The following is a 21,935-nucleotide window of genomic DNA, read 5'->3' as shown; positions in this document are numbered from 1 at the left end:
TGTCTGAATTCCTTGAGGGAGGGATTCCACCTGAGTTGGGCTTCACCCCTGCCCTGGGGAAGGTACAGGCTCCAGACAAGCCCTCAAATGAGTTTGTTTCTGTCTATGCCTGGGGTAGTTGCAGCCTGAGAAGCCCTGCCACTATATCCAAAGGCATTCAAACCTTTGTAGAAACACAGCCACAGAAACCTCTGTTTCCTTTTCTTTTTTCATCAGCCCTGCCCCCTTGGCGCTGGGGCAAAAATGAGCGACCTCCGCTTTGGCCAGATTCACCTAAGCTGGGGGCCTATTTTTAGTAGTCAGCATTTGTGAATTAATTCCACAATTGGCGTTTGGTTGGGCTCAGCCCCTCCTGCTGGTAAAGTCTCTTTCCTTTCCCCTCTCAGAAGCAGTCTGTTGGGGAGGGGCTCTGGCCACGGTAGCTTGGGAAACTCACGGTTCCGGGGGGGCTCGCAGCCAGTCCAGCGGATCCAGACTGAATGTACGCTGTGTGTTCAGTCACTGACGTGGCCCCAGGAGCTGTTCTGTACTGTTTCTGGTTATTTAGTAGTTGTTCTGGGGGACGAACTAAAATGAGCACATTGTTAAGCCATCATCTTGGCCCGGAGATCCATGTGAAGTTTTAATCTGTATCTTTTAATTGGTAAGTTTAATTTGTTAACATTCAAAGTTATTACTGAAAAGGGGTTTCTTGATTTCACTATCTTATCTTTTTTATTTTATTTGTCAGATCTATATATTCTTTTCCCTCTTACTCTTTGTATTCTTTAAATTACCCTTAGTGGTACTCTTCAGTTCTGCGCTATGCTCCAGACCTCTCTCTCCTGTCTGTGTTTTTCAGCCAGCAGAACTCCCTTTAGTATTTCTTATAGGTCCAGTCTCTTGTTGACAAATTCTTTCAGGACTTCTTTGTCTGCAAAAGCTTTAATCTCTCCCTCAATTTTAAAGGACAATTTGACTGGGTACAGAATTCTTGGCTGGATGTCTTTCTCTTTCAGGATCTTGAATATATCACACCAGTGCCTTCTCGCCGCTAGTTGAGTAGTCTGAACTAAGTCCTGTTTGATTTCCATTGTATGTCGTAGATTGTTTTTCTCTTGCTGCTTTCAGGATCTTCTGCTTTTCTTCAGCATTTGACAGACTGATTAGTATGTGCCTTGGCGAAGGCTTATTTGGATTTATTCTATTTGAAGTTCTTTGGCCTTCTTTGATTTGTATATTTATGTCCTTTGTGAGGGTTGGGAACTTTTCCCCCATTATATCCTCAACGACTCTTCCTAGCCCTTTGCTCCTCTCTTCTCCTTCTGGGACTCCAGCAATACTTATGTTTGTGCATTTTGTTCTGACTGTCATTTCCCTGAGTTCCCATTCAGTTTTTTCCATTTTTTTTGCCATTTGCTGTTTTGAGTCTTCGAAGTCAATTATCACTTATCCTTTCTTCTGTCTCTTCAAATCTGGTGTTGTGTGCCTCTAGTATGTTTTATTATTTGGTCATCATAGTCTTTAATATCTGTGATTTCCACTATTTTTCTATTTATTTTTTCATATTTCTCTGTGCTCTTCTGTTGTCTTCTTGATCTCCTTTATGTTATTTGCTATCCCACTTATTTTATTAAGTAAAGTTGTATGAACATCTTTGATTCGTTTTTCCAATGTTTGTATCTCCTCAGGCGTTTTAATTTGGTCATTAGGCAGGGCTATATCTGTCTGTATTGTGATGTACTTAGTGATCTTCTACTGTCTTCGTAACATATAATTATCTTAATTGATTTACTTTGGGAGTTGATTTCTTTTAGTAGTCTAAGGCCTTGTTTTTGCAGGATGGTTGTACAGCAGAGAGCAGGGCACAGGGTGGAGCACTCAGTACAGTGATTTGTTTCAAGGCAGTCATGGGCACAGGTTGGGGATGTTACGATGCTGCTTGTGGACATGGGCACCCAGCAGCCAAGGAGGATGTAACTGTGTGGGTGCACTGGTCTAAGGGACATAACCCTGATGTGCACTGGTCTAAGGCACGGGGTCCTATGTTTACAAGTGTAGAGCTTTGGCAGTAAGTTGACATTGCATCTTTGTGGATCGGGAACAGATGTGATCTGGCTATGAAGGTTGGTACTTTCTCAGAGCTGGGCAGTTAGGCTAAGGTCTGTGAGCATGCGCAGTTCTAGGACTGCTGTAACGTGCAGTTCCCAGAGTTGAATGACCTGATTCAGATTCCGTGTGCATGCAACCGCCTGGAAGTGCCGTAAATGGATGCGCTGAGCTCAGGGAGGGCAGAGTGAGGCTGTGCAACACTGTGGGCGGGGGGGGGTGGGGGGGGTGGGGGGGGGGCGCAGTGGTAGCCTAGGTATGGAGGTTAGTGCCTGCAACCTTTATGTGTTGGTGACAGCCTTCAGGGAACGGGGATGGGGAGGTAGTGCTTGGAAGGGGTGTAGGAGAGGTGGGTTCAGCTGCACTTGGGGTGGGGGTGTGGGGCAGGTCCGTGCACTGGGGCCTGGTGGAGTGGGGGTGCCTAGAATGTGGGGAATGGGAACGCATGAGAGGGTTCAGGTGCATGGGGTGTGGGGTGAGTTGCCCGTCACGGGGCTGCACTGGTGAGGGTAGCTCACCCAAGGAATGCTGCCTGGCTTACTTCCTGTGTACCTGTCCATGCATTCCCGCGGCTCTGCCACTCTGAGCCTCCACGCCGGCCTCCAGCTTTCGGCCTCTCCAACCAGGGCTGCTACAAGTGGTGCAGAAGGCTCTCCCAGGTCAGCCACACTCCCGAATTGCTGCCTCAGTTTCCCTCTTGTCCTTCTCTAACTTTTCTGTGGAGCAGGGCTAATCTCAAGCTGCTCTAGTCAGCTATCTTCCCAGAAGTCCCCTATACCCCTCTACTCTTATTTTTAGTTATTGACAGACAAGAATATTTTAGTTTCAGTTCTTTGTGAAAATTATTACTGATTCAATTCTCTTGATGGTCTGTATTTGGGATTACAGTGTAGCTGCTAGTGAATTTGGCAGCTAGTAATTTTTTCATATGTGACCTATTGGAAAATGTTTAGCATGTTCCTTCAGTTTTTGATGAATTAAACTGTGAGATTATGCAAGCCCATGTACGCGATGCTGTGTTCTAACTTATGATGCTTTTGCTGAACCCAACCCCATGGAAGAATTGAACCCATTAAGTATTTTCTTAAAAAAAAGATGTGACTATTTTTAAAAGAAAACATCAGAAAATGTTTGCTTCTGATGGTTTTCATTATTGGTAAATATATTCATATGATCCTTGTGTTTGAACAAAAGGATCATCCTTAATGTCTTTTCTGTATTATAAGAGAAATAACTATATTATACTTAAATTATTTTCAGAAGAATAAAGCAATTAATACAATCTGAAGTTTGTCTTTTTTTTCCTGATTTTCAGATTTTGGCTGATGAAATTCATGCGGATTTTTATGTAGCTGTCCCTGAAATAATGCCTGAACTTAGTCCCTTAAAGAAGAAACTGAAAAAAAAATTTCCAAAGCTTGTTCAGAGTAAGAAAGTATTCTTTTTATTATTTTACTATGCTATCAACAACTTTCTTATCAACTTTGTTCATCTAGGAAACAAAATTGCTATTATGTATACTATATTGCTATTATATATAATATAATATATATGCTGTTATATGCATAAATAGATATTATATATGTGTGTATATTACAAATAGTATGTCACTGTATTTGAGTTTTGTACTGTGAAAACATGAATTTGATTTTTTTCTGGCATTGATACTACTTACTTTATAATGCTAGTTGTTTACTTTGAGGCCATATTCTAGTTCCACTTTAATGAAACATGTTACCCACTAAGTATGCTATCATCATAATATTTCATCAACATTTATACTTTAATAATATAATACGTATGCTCATTTATGTAAGCATTCAGCATATATGAGTGCTTGCTGTGTTCATGGCTCTGCAGATATTTTTCCTTAAGGATATTTTTCTTTACAGTACTTTGCCCTTTTGGACATTTTTCCCTTGAGAAGTCTAGTAAGAGAGGTGTGTTACTTTGGAAGGCTGCTGGAATGCAATATACTAGAAATGGAATAGCTTTCTAAAAAGGGAATTTATAAGTTACACGTTTATAGTTCTAAACCTATAAAAATGTCCAGTCCAAGGCATCCAGAGAAAGGTAACTTAATTCAAGGAAGACGCCATGGGTCAGGAACACCTCTCTCTAATGGGTAGTCACATGGCTGGCATCTTCTGGTCTCTTGCTCCTGGGATCTGTTTCAGCCTCTGTTCATGTGGTGGTTCCTTACTTTGCTTCTCTGGGGTTGGCTTTCATCTCTTGGCTTCCCTTGGCTCTCTCCAGGTTCTAGCTTGCTTAACATCTTATGGGTATGCACACTGCAATGTCTGCTGGGCTAAAAGCATCTCCACATGGTGGCATATGTGTTAGCTCTGCTTTGTCAGTTCTGAGGCTTCTTTCCTTTCTTTGATTTCTGGTTGTCTCCAAAATATTTCCTCTTTTAAAAGATTCCAGTAAGCTAATCAAGACCCACCTGGAATGGGTGGAGTCACATCTCCATCTAATTAAAGGCCACACCCACCATCAGGTGTGCCCCAGCTCTGTGGAGATAATATAAAGGTTGCACTTTACAGTGTTAAATCAAAATTAGAAACAGCTGCCCTCACAAGATTGAGTCAGGATTAAAAGATGGCTTTTCTGGGATACATAATGTTTTCAAGCTAGCACAAGAGGTAAAGTGGGCACATTAATACCCATGTTATTAAGTATGAGGCATTATATGATAAATTCGCATCTGTGGTGTTCAGTGGAGTTTATATGTAGCTGGGGAAATCAAAGAAGGCATCATGAAGGAGGTTACATTTGAATTGCACCTTGAATAATTTGAAGAGTGGATTAAGGGGAATTTTTTTTTAGTGGAAAGAATGTCTTAGTCATAGACACTGAGGTAAGTGAGAAATACAAGGTCAGTTCTAAAAAATAGCAATTAGTTGTCTTTGGCTATGGTGAATGGTACCTCCACCATTCATTCATTATGAAATGAATAAGAAAAATGGGAAATGGTGCTAGAAAGGTAAATTGATGCTATATTTAGGGTCATGAATGATGGGCTCATGAATCTGGACTTTCATTTTGAATTCAGCAAGAGTCTTTTATAGATTTTTGACATGGAAAGTGACATGATCTGTTTTAATATGGAAGAATATGTAAAATATTATCGGAGTAGATCAAAATTAGAAAAAACACTAAGGATGCAGTTGGAGAAGATTAATAAAATATAATAAATGTTTAGGCTGAGGCATTCATAATGAAACTGAAGTATAAAAGGACAAGTGTAAAATATATTAGGACCCTGTAACTGAGGGAGAAAAAGGAAGGTTCAAACAATGCTGAGAGTTTAAGCTGAGAGGCCTCTCCAACTATGGTGATTCCCTTAATATAAAAAGGGAGTAGATTTGGGAGGAAAAATGTCACTTGCAAACATAGCTTGTTTTAGGTACTGCGGATGTTTGGTGTACTTCTAATAAAATTTTTTAGTGTAAACACATTTAAAAAATTAAGTAGATTTGCCTTCAAATTTCAACTCTAATTGAGGTTAAAAAAAAAAGGAGAAAATCTGCTAAAATAATTCACTCTTGATATTTACTACTTGTCTGAATTATAGATTATGTTCTGTAGCTTAAGCAAATTGAAATGGTCTCTCCAAAATTGTTTGTTGTACTAGAATTTTGTTTATTTTTGGTTACCTGCTTTAACTCATACATCATTATTAGACATTGGACGAAGGCTTGAGACTTTTTATTAAAGGTTTCCATTTCAGTATTGCTTGTTATAATGGAATTAGACATATTCTTTTCTAAGCCAATGAAATTAAATATCGTTGAAAAATTAAACCATTCCCAATGCTTGCCCATGTAAAAAAAAAAAATTAAACCAGAATTGCATTTGAATTTAATTAGAGTATTTCTCATAATTTTCTTTTGTTTCTAAATTGTATTCAAGCACAAATCAGAACAAAACTAAAAAGTACTTAATGTAGTCAGTTAAACCTGAAACTGAATACCCACTGTTTCCTTATTCAGTTTTTCTTCACACAGTGAACTGGTTTTTCACAGATATTGATTTTGTCACCTTTGCTGTCATTCCCTGTATAATTCTTTGGGCTTCTATTTTCTTTAGTCTTAAGGTTTTTTATTTCCATTTTCAATGCAAAATTTGGTGCTTTTGTTTTTTTCAGGCTGACAAGTTTTCAAATACTTGTTTCTTTATTCCAAATCACAGAAGTTTCCTTTTAAATGTTTATTAATGGGTTTTTCTTTATTTCTACTTTCCGAATGAATCACACTCTCCATATATCATGGTCAAGTACCTAGGTATGTATTTTTCCTCCCCTATTTACTTAACAAGGCACCTTGAAAAACTGACCTTTCCCTTCTCCACATTTTCTCATCACCCCCACATAATCTGGTTAGAAGCATTGGTAAAACATTTGTGTTCTTTAAACATGAAGACAAACGATTAACCTGTCAAAAATGTTAAAGCAGAACATACCGGATGTGCATTAAAACAAGTAAAGCTTGCATTGCATTTTCAGAGCTTCTTTAGATTCTTGTTTTGTTTAGGAACATTTGATTCCCTTATAAATCCAAAAAAAAAGACTGTAGGGTAAAATAGAATTACATTTTGAGCAAGTGGATAAAATTAAAAAACAAACAAACAGGCCCCTGCAGCTGAGCTCGTTAGTTTCCCATTTTGTCTCAGTTTTTACTAATGGGAGTAGGTGTAACCATCTTGGCTGGATTGAATGTGCACATTTTGCAGCACATTTAACGCGCAGTTTTAATCATTTTATTTTAATTGCTTATTTACCTGTAGGCAAGTTCTACGGTTTTTCAGATGCACATTTGGCTTGATTTCTCATTGTTTCTTTTTTGTTTCATTAAAGAAAAATAACATTTAAAATTTGCTTTTTAAAAATTTCTTGAAGAAATTTGGCTTCATTCTGCTTCTCAGCTGGCTTTGTTTCCCAATAAAACTGTCCTCTGAAAATTCATTCATCTCTAAATATAAATATATTTTGCTGATTGTTTGGTTTTAAAAATTCTTAATCTTATTTATTACATAGTACTTACTAAACAAAAAAAAGCCTCTAGTGTGGAAAATATCTTGGCTTAATGGACTCAATTTTCTATTATGTGTATTAGCTCATGTTAGGTATTTTGGCGTATATGGAAACAGTTTAATTCCTTTATATCATTCTAAATTATTAGCAGGTAGGAGGGAAAGGAATGTGATGAGAAAATTGGACACACTATGTATATTCTTCTTAACACGTGTTTCTCTTAGAATTGAACAGTGGTGCTCCAGTTAGAGGCTTGTTCAAAGGATATTCATAACTATTGAGTAGTACACTGCTTTCTGTAAGAAAGTTGGTGTTGCATCTTACTTGAGACTAATGGGTGTTAAAATTATTGAAAAGTAATATGAAGTATTTTTAACTCAAAATGACATGATTTCAGAGTATTGCTTGCAGCATTGAAACAATTAGAATTATTTGGTTGTCAGGAAAAATGCTGAAATATGGAGAATTTTGCTATTTGAAATTATTCTAATTTTCCCCATCGTGCATTAGTTTAAAAACCACCCATCTGTGAAAGATAATACTATTATAATTATTATAGATGAATTATTGGTGTATTATAGCAGCTGACTTTATTACTTTTTACTTTGTTTCCTTTACTCCAGCTATAGTGACTTCTTTGCTATTCCTCAAACTGGTATTTGAACTTATTGTTTTGTCAGCCTGGAATATTCTTGACCTATTTGCTTGGTTCTTTTTTCATTCATACATCATCTAAATAGAGAGGACTTCTGTTTTTTTTTTTTTAATATTTGTATTGTGAACAACAAATAAACATACAAACACTCTTGACATGCAAACATTCTTGACATGGTTACAATCAGTGACTCACAATATCATCATATAGTTCTGTGTTCATCACCATGATCATTTTTTTTTGAACATTTGCATCTCTCCAGCAAAAGAAATAAAAAAGAAAATAGAAAAAACTCATACATACTGTAACCCTTACCTCTGCCTCTCATTGACCACTAGTATTTCAATCTACTCAATTTATTTTAACCTTTGTTCCCCCTATTATTTGTTTATTTCTTAGCCATATTTTTTACTCATCTGTCCATACCATAGACACAAGGAGTGTCAGACACAGGGTTTTCACAATCACACATGGGCTTCTGTTTTATATAAATACCTTCCCTCTTCCCATTATCACTGGATATCTCTTTATTGTGCTTTCATATTCCTTTGAAGGTTGATCACCCCGGGCATCCTACATTCTTATTTGGGGGTGCGTGTATTTGGTTCCTCCATTACAGTAAGGGCATTTTCTGTTTTGTCTACTGCTATACTCCCAGGCCTACAGTAGTACCCTGCACATAGTAGGTATTCAACAAATATCTGTGCGATAAATGAACTTTAATGCATCATTCAGTTGATAGAAGATATAAAATCTAAACACTGTAGCTATAAAGTAGATTATCCATAATTTTTTTAATTAGGATATTTGTATTTATAGTTATTGAGTATCCACTGTGTGCCGCTTTAAGTGTGATAGATATGAACAAAACAGATAAGGTCTTGACACCAAGGAGCTAACAGTTTCATTTTTTGTAGTAGACAAATAGGTTTAGTATTAATATTTAATTATATTCAGATTTATTTAGTTAAACAAAAAACAAAACACACATCAGAAACCTTCATTTGATTCAGCTAGCCTTTCTAGCTACTGGCTGTCATCTTTGTGCTACCTTTTGTTACATGCCAAATTTTTCACATGTTGTCTTCAGTGATTGGCTGCTGCATTTCCTTGCCAGCTTTTATTCTTCCTTACAGTCCTCTCTCCCATTCAACTAAAATGTTATTCTTAATAATCATTGCTTTCTGTTAATAATAATTACTCTTTCTCTCACCAGATTTAAAAGTTTGTTCTTAATTTTGTTTTGTGAAAAATTTATTTATGCTTTATAATTCTACCTCACTTTCCTACTGTTTCTTCTTTGTGGTCTTAGTTTTCTTTATTCTATTTGTTTCTTCCCTGTAACATTCCCTGATAAAAGAGGAAAAGAGAAGGTACATCAGTATTGACATACCTGACCATATAGTTGAGTACATGTTCAATTTCCATATTGAAGGTGGATAAATACCTTCCCTCTTCCCATTATCACTGGATATCTCTTTATTGTGGTTTCATATTGTGCTTTCATATTCCACACATTTCTGATGTGTGTTTTGTTTTTGTTTAACTAAATAAATCTGAATATAATTAAATATTAATACTAAACCTGTTTGTCTACTGCAAAAAATGAAACTGTTAGCTCCTTGGTGTCAAGACCTTATCTGTTTTGTTCATATCTGTCACACTTAAAGCGGCACACAGTGGATACTCAATAACTATAAATACAAATATTCTAATAAAAAAAATTGTGGATAATTGTTCAATGTGGAAATTGAATAGAGACAATTGGAATAAAAGAAAGAGAGAGGAAGAAAGAGAGAAAAAATTGGAATAACCTAAAATCACAGAGAAAAGAAAAAGTAGAGAAATGAGACCAGTTACACCGCAATAAGGTACAGCAAAGCCATAGATATAGCAGTGAAGATTTGATATCAGACCATATTGACAGGCAGACTATAATATTAGTTGAGAATGACTTCTCTCAGCCTTGATTTTATCACTTTGCCCTTGAGCAAATTTTAAATTTTATTTATTTATTTTCTGTTCTACATATATAATCAGTAATTCACAATATCATCACATAGTTGCATATTCATCATCATGATCATTTCTTAGAACATTTGCATCAATTCAGAAAAAGAAATAAAAAGACAACAGAAAAAAATTCATACATACCATTGACTTTCATTGACCACTAGCATTTCAATCTAAATTTATTTTAATGTTTGTTCCCCCATTATTTATTTTTATTCCATATGTTTTACTCGTCTGTTGATGAGGTAGATAAAGGAGCGTCAGACACAAGGTTTTCACAATCACACAGATACATTGTGAAAGCTGTATCATTACACAGTCATCTTCAAGTAACATGGCTACTGGAACACAGCTCTACATTTTTAGGCAGTTCCTTCCAGCCTCTCCATTATGTCTTGACTAACAAGGTGATATCTATTTAGTGCGTAAGAATAACCTCCAGGATAACCTCTCCACTCTGTTTGTCTCATTTCACTCTTCCCCCTTTTGGGGCACTTTATTTTGTCTCATTTCACTCTTCCCCCTTTTGGTCAAGAAGACTTTCTCAATCCCTGTATTTTTGTTGTTGAGATGAACAATCTCTTTATAAATTCTGGATACTAGACCTTTATCTGATGTATCATTTCCAAATATTGTCTCCCATTGTGTAGGCTGTCTTTCTACTTTCTTGATGAAGTTCTTTGATGCACAAAAGTGTTTAATTTTGAGGAGCTCCCATTTATTTATTTCCTTCAGTGCTCTTGCTTTAGGTTTAAGGTCCATAAAACCGCCTCCAGTTGTAAGATCCATAAAATATCTCCCAACATTTGCCTCTATCTGTTTTATGGTCTTAGACCTAATGTTTAGATCTTTGATCCATTTTGAGTTGACTTTTGTATAGGGTGTGAGAGATGGGTCTTTTTTCATTCTTTTGCATATGGATATCCAGTTCTCTAGGCACCATTTATTGAAGAGACTGCTCTGTCCCAGGTGAGTTGGCTTGACTGCCTTATCAAAGATCAAATGTCCATAGATGAGAGGGTCTATATCTGAGCACTCTATTCGATTCCATTGGTCGATATATCTATCTTTATGCCAATACCATGCTGTTTTGACCACTGTGGCTTCATAGTATGCCTTAAAGTCAGGCAGCGCGAGACCTCCAGCTTCGTTTTTTTTCCTCAAGATGTTTTTAGCAATTCGGGGCACCCTGCCCTTCCAGATAAATTTGCTTATTGGTTTTTCTATTTCTGAAAAATAAGTTGTTGGGATTTTGATTGGTATTGCATTGAATCTGTAAATCAATTTAGGTAGGATTGACATCTTAACTATATTTAGTCTTCCAATCCATGAACACGGTATGCCCTTCCATCTATTTAGGTCTTCTGTGATTTCTTTTAGCAGTTTTTTGTAGTTTTCTTTATATAGGTTTTTTGTCTCTTTTGTTAAATTTATTCCTAGGTATTTTATTCTTTTAGTTGCAATTGTAAATGGGATTCGTTTCTTGATTTCCCCCTCAGCTTGTTCATTACTAGTGTATAGAAATGCTACAGATTTTTGAATGTTGATCTTGTAACCTGCTACTTTGCTGTACTCATTTATTAGCTCTAGTAGTTTTGTTGTGGATTTTTCCGGGTTTTCGACGTATAGTATCATATCGTCTGCAAACAGTGATAGTTTTACTTCTTCCTTTCCAATTTTGATGCCTTGTATTTCTTTTTCTTGTCTAATTGCTCTGGCTAGAACCTCCAACACAATGTTGAATAATAGTGGTGATAGTGGACATCCTTGTCTTGTTCCTGATCTTAGGGGGAAAGTTTTCAATTTTTCCCCATTGAGGATGATATTAGCTGTGGGTTTTTCATATATTCCCTCTATCATTTTAAGGAAGTTCCCTTGTATTCCTATCTTTTGAAGTGTTTTCAACAGGAAAGGATGTTGAATCTTGTCGAATGCCTTCTCTGCATCAATTGAGATGATCATGTGATTTTTCTGCTTTGATTTGTTGATATGGTGTATTACATTAATTGGTTTTCTTATGTTGAACCATCCTTGCATACCTGGGATGAATCCTACTTGGTCATGATGTATAATTCTTTTAATGTGTTGTTGGATACGATTTGCTAGAATTTTATTGAGGATTTTTGCATCTGTATTCATTAGAGAGATTGGTCTGTAGTTTTCTTTTTTTGTAATATCTTTGCCTGGTTTTGGTATGAGGGTGATGTTGGCTTCATAGAATGAATTAGGCAGTTTTCCCTCCACTTCGATTTTTTTGAAGAGTTTGAGGAGAATTGGTACTAATTCTTTCTGGAACGTTTGGTAGAATTCACATGTGAAGCCATCTGGTCCTGGACTTTTCTTTTTAGGAAGCTTTTGAATGACTGATTCAATTTCTTTACTTGTGATTGGTTTGTTGAGGTCATCTGTCTTCTTGAGTCAAAGTTGGTTGTTCATGTCTTTCCAGGAACCCGTCCATTTCATCTAAATTGTTGTATTTATTAGCGTAAAGTTGTTCATAGTATCCTGTTATTACCTCCTTTATTTCTGTGAGGTCAGTAGTTATGTCTCCTCTTCCATTTCTGATCTTATTTATTTGCATCCTCTCTCTTCTTCTTTTTGTCAATCTTGATAGGGGTCCATCAATCTTATTGATTTTCTCATAGAACCAACTTCTGGTCTTATTGATTTTCTCTACTGTTTTCATATTTTCAATTTCATTTATTTCTGCTCTGATCTTTGTTATTTCTTTCCTTTTGCTTGCTTTGGGATTAGTTTGCTGTTCTTTCTCCAGTTCTTCCAATTGAACAGTTAATTCCTGCATTTTTGCCTTTTCTTCTTTTCTGATATAGGCATTTAGGGCAATAAATTTCCCTCTTAGCGCTGCCTTTGCTGCATCCCATAAGTTTTGATATGTTGTGTTTTCGTTTTCATTTGTCTCGAGGTATTTACTAATTTCTCTTGCAATTTCTTCTTTGACCCACTCGTTGTTTAAGAGTGTGTTGTTGAGCCTCCAGGTATTTGTGAATTTTCTGGCATTCCGCCTATTATTGATTTCCAACTTCATTCCTTTATGATCCGAGAAAGTGTTGTGTATGATTTCAATCTTTTTAAATTTGTTAAGACTTGCTTTGTGACCCAGCATATGGTCTATCTTTGAGAATGATCCATGAGCACTTGAGAAAAAGGTGTATCCTGCTGTTGTGGGATGTAATGTCCTATAAATGTCTGTTAAGTCTAGCTCCTTTATAGTAATATTCAGATTCTCTATTTCTTTATTGATCCTCTGTCTAGATGTTCTGTCCATTGATGAGAATGGGGAATTGAAGTCTCCAACTATTATGGTATATGAGTCTATTTCCCTTTTCAGTGTTTGCAGTGTATTCCTCACGTATTTTGGGGCATTCTGGTTCGGTGCATAAATATTTATGATTGTTATGTCTTCTTGTTTAATTGTTCCTTTTATTAGTATATTGTGTCCTTCTTTGTCTCTTTTAACTGTTTTACATTTGAAGTCTAACTTGTTGGATATTAGTATAGCCACTCCTGCTCTTTTCTGGTTGTTATTTGCATGAAATATCTTTTCCCAACCTTTCACTTTCAACCTATGTTTATCTTTGGGTCTAAGATGTGTTTCCTGTAGACAGCATATAGAAGGATCCTGTTTTTTAATCCATTCTGCCAATCTATGTCTTTTGATTGGGGAATTCAGTCCATTAACATTTAGTGTTATTACTGTTTGGATAATATTTTCCTCTGCCATTTTGCCTTTTGTATTATATATATCATATCTGACTTTCCTTCTTTCTACACTCTTCTCCATACCTCTCTCTTCTGTCTTTTCGGTTCTGACTCTAGTGCTCCCTTTAGTATTTCTTGCAGAGCTGGTCTCTTGGTCACAAATTCTCTCAGTGACTTTTTGTGTGAGAATGTTTTAATTTCTCCCTCATTTTTGAAGGACAATTTTGCTGGATATAGGAGTCTTGGTTGGCAGTTTTTCTCTTTTAGTAATTTAAATATATCATCCCACTGTCTTCTAGCCTCCATGGTTTCTGCTGAGAAATCTACACATAGTCTTATTGGGTTTCCCTTGTATGTGATGGATTGTTTTTCTCTTGCTGCTTTCAAGAGCCTCTCTTTCTCTTTGACCTCTGACATTCTAACTAGTAAGTGTCTTGGAGAACGCCTATTTGCGTCTAATCTCTTTGGGGTGCGCTGCACTTCTTGGATCTGTAATTTTAGGTCTTTCATAAGAGTTGGGAAATTTTCAGTGAAAATTTCTTCCATTAATTTTTCTCCTCCTTTTCCCTTCTCTTCTCCTTCTGGGACACCCACAACACGTATATTTGTGCGGTTCATATTGTCCTTGAGTTCCCTGATACCCTGTTCAAATTTTTCCATTCTTTTCCCGATAGTTTCTGTTTGTTTTTGGAATTCAGATGTTCCATCCTCCAAATCACTAATTCTATCTTCTGTCTCTTTAAATCTATCATTGTAGGTATCCATTGTTTTTTCTATCTTTTCTACTTTGTCCTTCACTTCCATAAGTTCTGTGATTTGTTTTTTCAGTTTTTCTATTTCTTCTTTATGTTCAGCCCATGTCTTCTTCATGTCCTCCCTCAATTTATCGATTTCGTTTTTGAAGAGGTTTTCCATTTCTGTTCGTATATTTAGCATTAGTTGTCTCAGCTCCTGTATCTCATTTGAACTATTGGTTTGTTCCTTTGACTGGGCCATATTTTCAATTATTTGAGCGTGATCGTTATCTTCTGTTGGCGTCTGCGCATTTAGACAGATTTCCCTGGGTGTTGGACCCAACAGGTTGGAAGATTTTTCTGTGAAATCTCTGGGTTCTGTTTTTCTTATCCTGCCCAGTAGGTGGCGCTCGTGGCACACGTTTGTCTGCGGGTCCCACCAGTAAAAGGTGCTGTGGGACCTTAAACTTTGGAAAACTCTCGCCGTCCGGGGGTTCGCTAGCCGAAACGGCTTGAGCCGGTCCGGGGTCCGAACGCAGGGAGGGTTGCTGGTTGCCGCAGCCCGGGAAAGAGCCCGTCCGAATTTCCGAGTCGGCCCTGGGCGACAAGCGTGGCGGGAGGGCGCCAGCAGCAGCGGCCCGCCCGAGAGAGTGCACGTTCCCTGGGAGTCACGGGTTTGGAAGGGGCCTCCCCCACCCGTCACCGTTCTCCGCGGCCTGGGGATTTCCGATCCAATTCTCTCAGTTGGTCCGGGGGGCTGCGCGTGGTGTGGGCGCCAGCCGCCTTGGTTTCAGGGGACCGCCTCTCCAATTCTCCCAGCCGGCCCGGGAAGGGGGAAGGGAGTAACTCCGGCCGCTTCCTGCCCCGCCCGGTGAGGCCCGCGCGCCTCGGTGTTCTCACCCGAGCTGCTTCTCTCAGCCAGCCAGCCGTTCCAGGATGGGGTACGCTGTCTTTTTTATCTCTGTTGTGGCTTTGGGCGCTTTCTGTATCGTTTCTACTCCCCTAGTAGCTGTCCTGGGGAAGAAACTAAGATCCGCGTGTCTTACTAAGCCGCCATCTTCCAGGAAGTCCTCGGGAACCCCCATCTTATACCCTTTACAAAAATCAATTCAAAGTGTATCAAAGCCTTAAGTATTGAAAAAGCCAGTACCAGAAAACTCCTAGAAAACTGTATAGGGAACCATATTCAAGTCCTAGTAATAGAAAACAGCTTCTTAAGCTTTACACCCAAAGCACAAGCATTAAAAGAAAAAAATGTAAAAATGGGAACTCAAGATCAAATTCTTCTGTGTCTCAAAGGACTTTGTTAAAAAGGTGAAGAGGCAGCCAACTCAATGGGAAAAAATATTTGGAAACCGTATATCAGATAAAGGTTTGATATCCTGTATATATAAAGAATTCATACAATTCAGCAACGAAAAAACAAGCATTATAAAATGGGCAAAAGATATGATTAGACATTTTTCCAAAGAACAGATACAAGTGGCTAAAAAGCATGTGAAGAGATGCTCGTCTTCATTTGCTGTAAGAGAAATCCAAGTCAAGACTACAGTGATATATCACCTCACACTTATTAGAATGGCTGCTATTAAACAGAAAACTACAAATTTTGGAGATATGGAGAGTTTGTAGCACTTACTCACTGTTGGTGGGAATGTATAATGGTACAACTGCTTTGGAAGACAGTTTGGTGGTTCCTCAAAAAACTAAATATTGAGTCACCCTATGAACTGATAATATCAATACTTGGTATAATCCCAGAAGAGCTGAAACCAGTGATACGAACATACATTTGCACACTGATGATCATAGCAGCATTATTCACAATTGCCAAAAGATGGAAACAATCCAAATGCCATCAACTGATGAGTGGATAAACAAAATGTGGTATACACATATTATGGAACATTATGCAGCAGTGAGACCAAATAAGTTCCTGAAGCATGTGATAACATAAATGAACCTTGAGGAATAATTCTGAGTTAAATAAGCCAGACACAAAAGAACAGACATGATATCTAAACTTAAAAATTTAGCTTTTTAAATTTATTGAGACTTGCTTTGTGACCCAGCATATAATCTATCCTTGAGAATGATCCATGAACACTTGAGAAGCAGGTATACCCTGCTGTTGTGGGGGGTAGTGTTCTATAAATGTCTGTTAAGTCTAGTTTGTTTATTGTATTATTAAAATTCTCTGTTTCTTTATTGATCCTCTATTTAGATGTTCTGTCCATTGATGGGAGCAGGGAATTGAAGTCTCCAGCTGTTATGGTAGATGTGTCTATTTCTCTTTTCAGTGTTTGCCTCACGTAGTTTGGAGCACTCTGGCTTGGTACATAAATATTTATGATTGTTATGTCTTCTTGTTGAATTGTTCCTTTTATTAATACATAGTGTCCTTCTTTGCTCTTCTAATTGTTTTACATTTGAAGTCTAATTTGTTGGATATTAGTATAGCTACTCCTGCTTTTTTTCTGATTGTTGTTTGCATGAAATATCTTTTCCCAACCTTTCAATTTTAACCTGCGTTTGTCCTTGGGTCTACAGTGCATCTCCTGTAGACAGCATATTGATGGGTCCTGGTTTTTAATCCATTCTGCCAGTCTGTGTCTTTTGATTGGGGAGTTTAATCTATTGACATTTTGTGTTATTACTGTAAGGACAGTACTTTCTTTTACCATTTTGCCTTTTGATTTTATATGTCATATCTAATTTTTTTCTGTTTTTACCTTTACTGGTAGTCTTCATTTTTACACTATTCTCCACCTACCCCTCTCCCCTATCTTTTCTTATCTGTCTCTAGTGCTTCCCCCCCCCCCCTTTTTTTTTTTTGACTTCAGCAGTGGAAGGTTTTAATAATCAAGTGGATAAAATGACCCATCCTGTGGATACAAGTCATCCTCTTTCCTCAGCCATTCATGCCCTTGCCCAGTGGACTCAGGAACAAAGTGGGCATGGTGATAGGAATGGAGGTTATACACTGGCTCAGCAACATATAGTTCCACTTAGCAAGGCTACGACCTGGCTATGGCCCACTGCTGAGTGCCCAGTCTGCTGACAGCAGAGACCCATACTCCATCCTCGATATGGCACCATTCCCTGGCGTGATCAGCCTGCTATCTTTTTTTTTTTAAATGATCATTCCGTTCTACATATATAGTCAGTAATTCACAATATCAACACATAGTTGCATATCATCTTCATTATCATTTCTTAGAGCATTTGCATCAATTAAGAAAAAGAAATAAAAAGAAGACAGAAAAAAATTCATACATACCATACCCCTTACCCCTTCCTTTCATTGATCACTAACATTTCAATCTAAATTTATTTTAACATTTGTTTCCCCTATTATTTATTTTTATTCCATATGTTTTACTCGTCTGTTGATAAGGTAGACAAAAGGAGCATCAGACACAAGGTTTTCACAATCACACAGTCACATTGTGAAACCTGTATCATTATACAATCATCTTTAAGAAACATGGCTACTGGAGCACAGCTCCACATTTTCAAGCAGTTGCATCCAGGCTCTCCACTACATCTTGACTAACAAGTGATATCTATTTAACGCGTAAGAATAACCTCCAGGATAACCTCTTGACTCTGTTTGGAATCCCTTGGCCACTGACACTTTATTTTGTCTCATTTTGCTCTTCTCTCTTTTGGTCGAGAAGATTTTCCCATTCCCTTGATGCTGAGTCTCAGCTCATTCTAGGATTTCTGTCCCACCTTGCCAGGAAGGTCCACACCCCTGGGAGTCATGTTCCATGTAGACAGGGGGAGGGCAGTGAGTTTGCTGGTTGTGTTGGTTGGAAAGAGAGGGCCACATCTGAGTAACAAAAGAGATTCTCTTGGGGGTGACTCTTAGGCCTAATTGTAAGTAGGCTTAGCCTATCCTTTGCGGGATTAAGTTTCATATGAACAAACCCCAAGATTGGAGGCTCAGCCTATTGCTTGGGCTGTCTCCACTGCCTGTGAGAATATCAAGAACTCTCCACTTGGGGAAGTTGAATTTTCCCCCTTTCTCACCATTTCCCCTAGGGGACTCTGCCAGTGCTTCCCTATTCACTGTTCAGATTGCCCTGGGATTTACTGGGCATCACTCTGGACAAACCTACAAAATCTCATGACGTATGCAAGGTTTCAAGTACTATGGTGTTTGGTTAAGCTGTCCACATAAGTTATATTAGGAAATGCACTAATCAAAATGTAAATTTTGTACCAAATAAACATTTTTTGCTTGTCACACACGTACGTTAAAGTGTTAAAATACTAATTACCATATATTTTCAACACCCTGCCTTACTAACATTCCTTTGTTCTTCCTCATGCAGAAACATTTTTAAATTTGCACATTTAGTCACTATCATCATAGCCTCTAGGCATTCCTAGATTATACCCTCTCAGTCTTTATTGGCCATCATTCCTTCTGATTTCATTTGTGCCCCCAGGCCTCCTCCCTCTATCATTCTCACATTCAGCTTCATTCAGTTTTCTGACGTTATTGTATTACTATTACGTAGCATTGTGCTATACATTTCTGAATTTTTACAGTCAGTCCTGTTGCACAATCTGATCCCTTCACCTCCAATTACCCAATATCTATTGTATTTCTATCTCCTAATGTCTCTGTTACGAACTGAAATTCTCCGAGTTCATTTGCTAATGTCACTTCGTATCAGTGAGACCATACAGTATTTGTCCTTTTCTTTCTGGCTAATCTCACTCAGCATATAATGTCCTTAAGGTCCACCTACGTTGTTACATGCTCATGACTTTATTCTGTCTTAACAGCTGCATAATATTCCATTTTGTATGTATATACCACAGCTTGCTTAGCCACTCGTCTGTTGATGGACATTTGGACTGCTTGCATCTCTTGGTAATTGTAAATAATAGTGCTGTAAACATTGGTCTGCAAATGTCTGTTTGTGTTCTTGCCCTCATGTCCTCTGATTAGATACCTAGCAATCGTATTGCTGGGTCATATGGCAATTCTATATTTAGCTTTTTGAGGAACTGCCACACTGTGTTCTACAGTGGTTGTACCATTTGACATTCCCACCAGTAGTGGATAAGTGTGCTTCTTTTCCCACATCCTCTCCAGCACTAGTCATTTTCTGTTTTACTGATAATGGCCATTCTGGTGGGTGTGAGATGATATCTCATTGTGGTTTTGATTTGCCTCTCCCTAGTAGCCAGGAAGTTAAGCATCTTTTCATGTGCTTTTTAGCCACTTGGATTTGCCCTTCTGAGAAGTGTCTGTTCAAGTCTTTTGCCCATTTCGTAATTGGGTTGTCTTTATGTTGTTGAGTTGAACAATCTTGGTGTATATTCTGGATATTAGACCTTTATCTGATATATCATTTCTAAGTATTGTCTCCCATTCTGTAGGCTGTCTTTTTACTTTCTTGATGAAGATCTTTGATGCACAAAAGTGTTTAATTTTGAGGAGTTCCCATTTCTTTCTGTCTTCAATGCTTGTGTTTTGGGTGTAAGGGCTATGAAACTGCCTCCTGTTATGAGATTGATAAGATATTTCCCTGCATTTTCTTCCAAATGTTTTATGGTCTTAGATGTAATGTTTAGGTCTTTGATCCATTTTGAGTTAATTTTTGTATAGGGTGTGAGGTATGGAACCTCTTTCATTCTTTTGCATGTGGATATCCAGTTCTCTAGGTACAATTTATTGAAGAGACTGTTCTGTCCCAGCTGAGTTGGCTTGACTGCCTCATCAAGGATCAATTGTCTATAAATGAGAGGGTCTATATCTGAACACTCTATTTGATCCCATTGGTCACTATATCTGTCTTTATGCCAGTACTGTTCTGTTTTGACCACTGTAGCTTCATAATACACCTTAAAGTCAGGTATCATGAGGCCTCCAACTTCAGTTTTCTTTCTCAGGATATTCTTAGCTATTCAGGGCACCCTGCCCGTCCAGATAAATTTGGGTATTGGTTTTTCTATTTCTGAAAAGTAAGTTTTTGGGATTTTAATTGGTATTGCATTGAATGTGCATATCAATTTAGGTAGAATTACCATCTTAACTATATTTAGTCTTCCAATCCATGAACATGGTATGCCCTTCCATTTATTTAGGTCTTCTGTGATTTCTTTTGACAATTTCTTGTAGTTTTCTTTTTTTTTTTTTTTTTGAACAGGTGTTGGGGGAGGGGCGGCAGGGTCCCCGCCACTGGCCAGCCAAGTTCAGCCCTGACTGGGGCCACCGAGCCTCGTATCACAATTGCTCATGAGCCTGCCCTCGACATTGCAGGGTTTATGTCGCTCATGCTGCCCTAGCACCGTTTGTCTTTTTTTTTTTTTTTTCAGTCATTAATCATTTATTAAAATGCAAAAACTGGAAATATGATCCAGTCATGGTCAGCAAAGTTTAGGGTCAAAGCAGGAGAGAAAAAGAAGTGAAAAGGGTAAAAACATGGACTCTAGACTCTTAGAGACCTGGGTTCCTATCCAGATGCTTCTTTTTAGTTCTGTGTCTCAGACCATGTTTCTTAAAATACTCAAAGTCTCAATTTCCACTTCTGTAAACTGGATATAATAAGAATGCCAAGTGATAAGGCTTTTCTTTTTTTTTTTTATTAATTAAAAAAGAAATTAACACAACATTTAGAAATCATTCCTATCTACATATGCAATCAGTAATTCTTAACATCATCACATAGATGTATGATCATCATTTCTTAGTACATTTGCATCGATTTAGAAAAAGAACTAGCAAAACAACAGAAAAAGATATAGAATGTTAATATAGAGAAAAAAATAAAAATAATAATAATAAAAAAGAAAGAAAAGGAAAAAGAAAAAAAAACAAAAAAAACAAAAGACACAAACAAACAAAAAACTATAGCTCAGATGCAGCTTCATTCAGTGTTTTAACATAATTCCATTACAATTAGGTATTATTGTGCTGTCCATTTTTGAGTTTTGGTATCTAGTCCTGTTGCACAGTCTGTATCCCTTCAGCTCCAATTACCCATTATCTTACCCTGTTTCTAACTCCTGCTGGTCTCTGTTACCAATGACATATTCCAAGTTTACTCTCGAATGTCAGTTCACATCAGTGGGACCATACAGTATTTGTCCTTTAGTTTTTGGCTAGTCTCACTCAGCATAATGTTCTCTAGGTCCATCCATATTATTACATGCTTCATAAGTTTATTCTGTCTTAAAGCTGCATAATATTCCATTTTATGTATATGCCACAGTTTGTTTAGCCACTCGTCTGTTGATGGACATTTCAGCTGTTTCCATCTCTGCAATTGTAAATAATGCTGCTATAAACATTGGTGTGCAAATGTCCATTTGTGTCTTTGCCCTTAAGTCCTCTGAGTAGATACCTAGCAATGCTATTGCTGGGTCGCAAGGCAAATCTATATTCAGCTTTTTGAGGAACCGTCAAACTGCGTTCCACAGTGGTTGCACCATTTGACATTCCCACCAACAGTGGATAAGTGTGCCTCTTTCACCGCATCCTCTCCAGCACTTGTCATTTTCTGTTTTGTTGATAATGGCCATTCTGGTGGGTGTGAGACGATATCTCATTGTGGTTTTGATTTGCATTTCTCTAATGGCCAGGGACATTGAGCATCTCTTCATGTGCCTCTTGGCCATTCATATTTCCTCTTCTGAGAGGTGTCTGTTCAAGTCTTTTTCCCATTTT

At 37.6% G+C, this 21,935-nt stretch overlaps 1 protein-coding gene and 1 long non-coding RNA gene across 3 annotated transcripts in view; one reads left to right on the top strand and one right to left on the bottom strand.

The window, feature by feature from the left end:
* MRPL1 (mitochondrial ribosomal protein L1) overlaps nt 1-21,935 on the top strand; it is a 169,699-nt gene that overhangs the window by 59,132 nt on the left and 88,632 nt on the right. For both annotated transcript variants that reach the window (XM_077143072.1, XM_077143071.1), the window contains one exon: nt 3,404-3,515. In XM_077143072.1, coding sequence (XP_076999187.1) covers nt 3,404-3,515 — 112 coding nt within the window. The remainder of the gene's footprint in view (nt 1-3,403; nt 3,516-21,935) is intronic.
* LOC143668343 (uncharacterized) overlaps nt 1-21,935 on the bottom strand; it is an 89,001-nt gene that overhangs the window by 14,673 nt on the left and 52,393 nt on the right. The gene's annotated exons all lie outside the window — the stretch shown is intronic.

This window comes from Tamandua tetradactyla, chromosome 24 (genome assembly GCF_023851605.1).
Source record: "Tamandua tetradactyla isolate mTamTet1 chromosome 24, mTamTet1.pri, whole genome shotgun sequence".
Taxonomy (NCBI): domain Eukaryota; kingdom Metazoa; phylum Chordata; class Mammalia; order Pilosa; family Myrmecophagidae; genus Tamandua; species Tamandua tetradactyla.
Note: the sequence above shows the minus strand (reverse complement) of the source record. Positions and strands in the feature narration are given on the sequence as shown.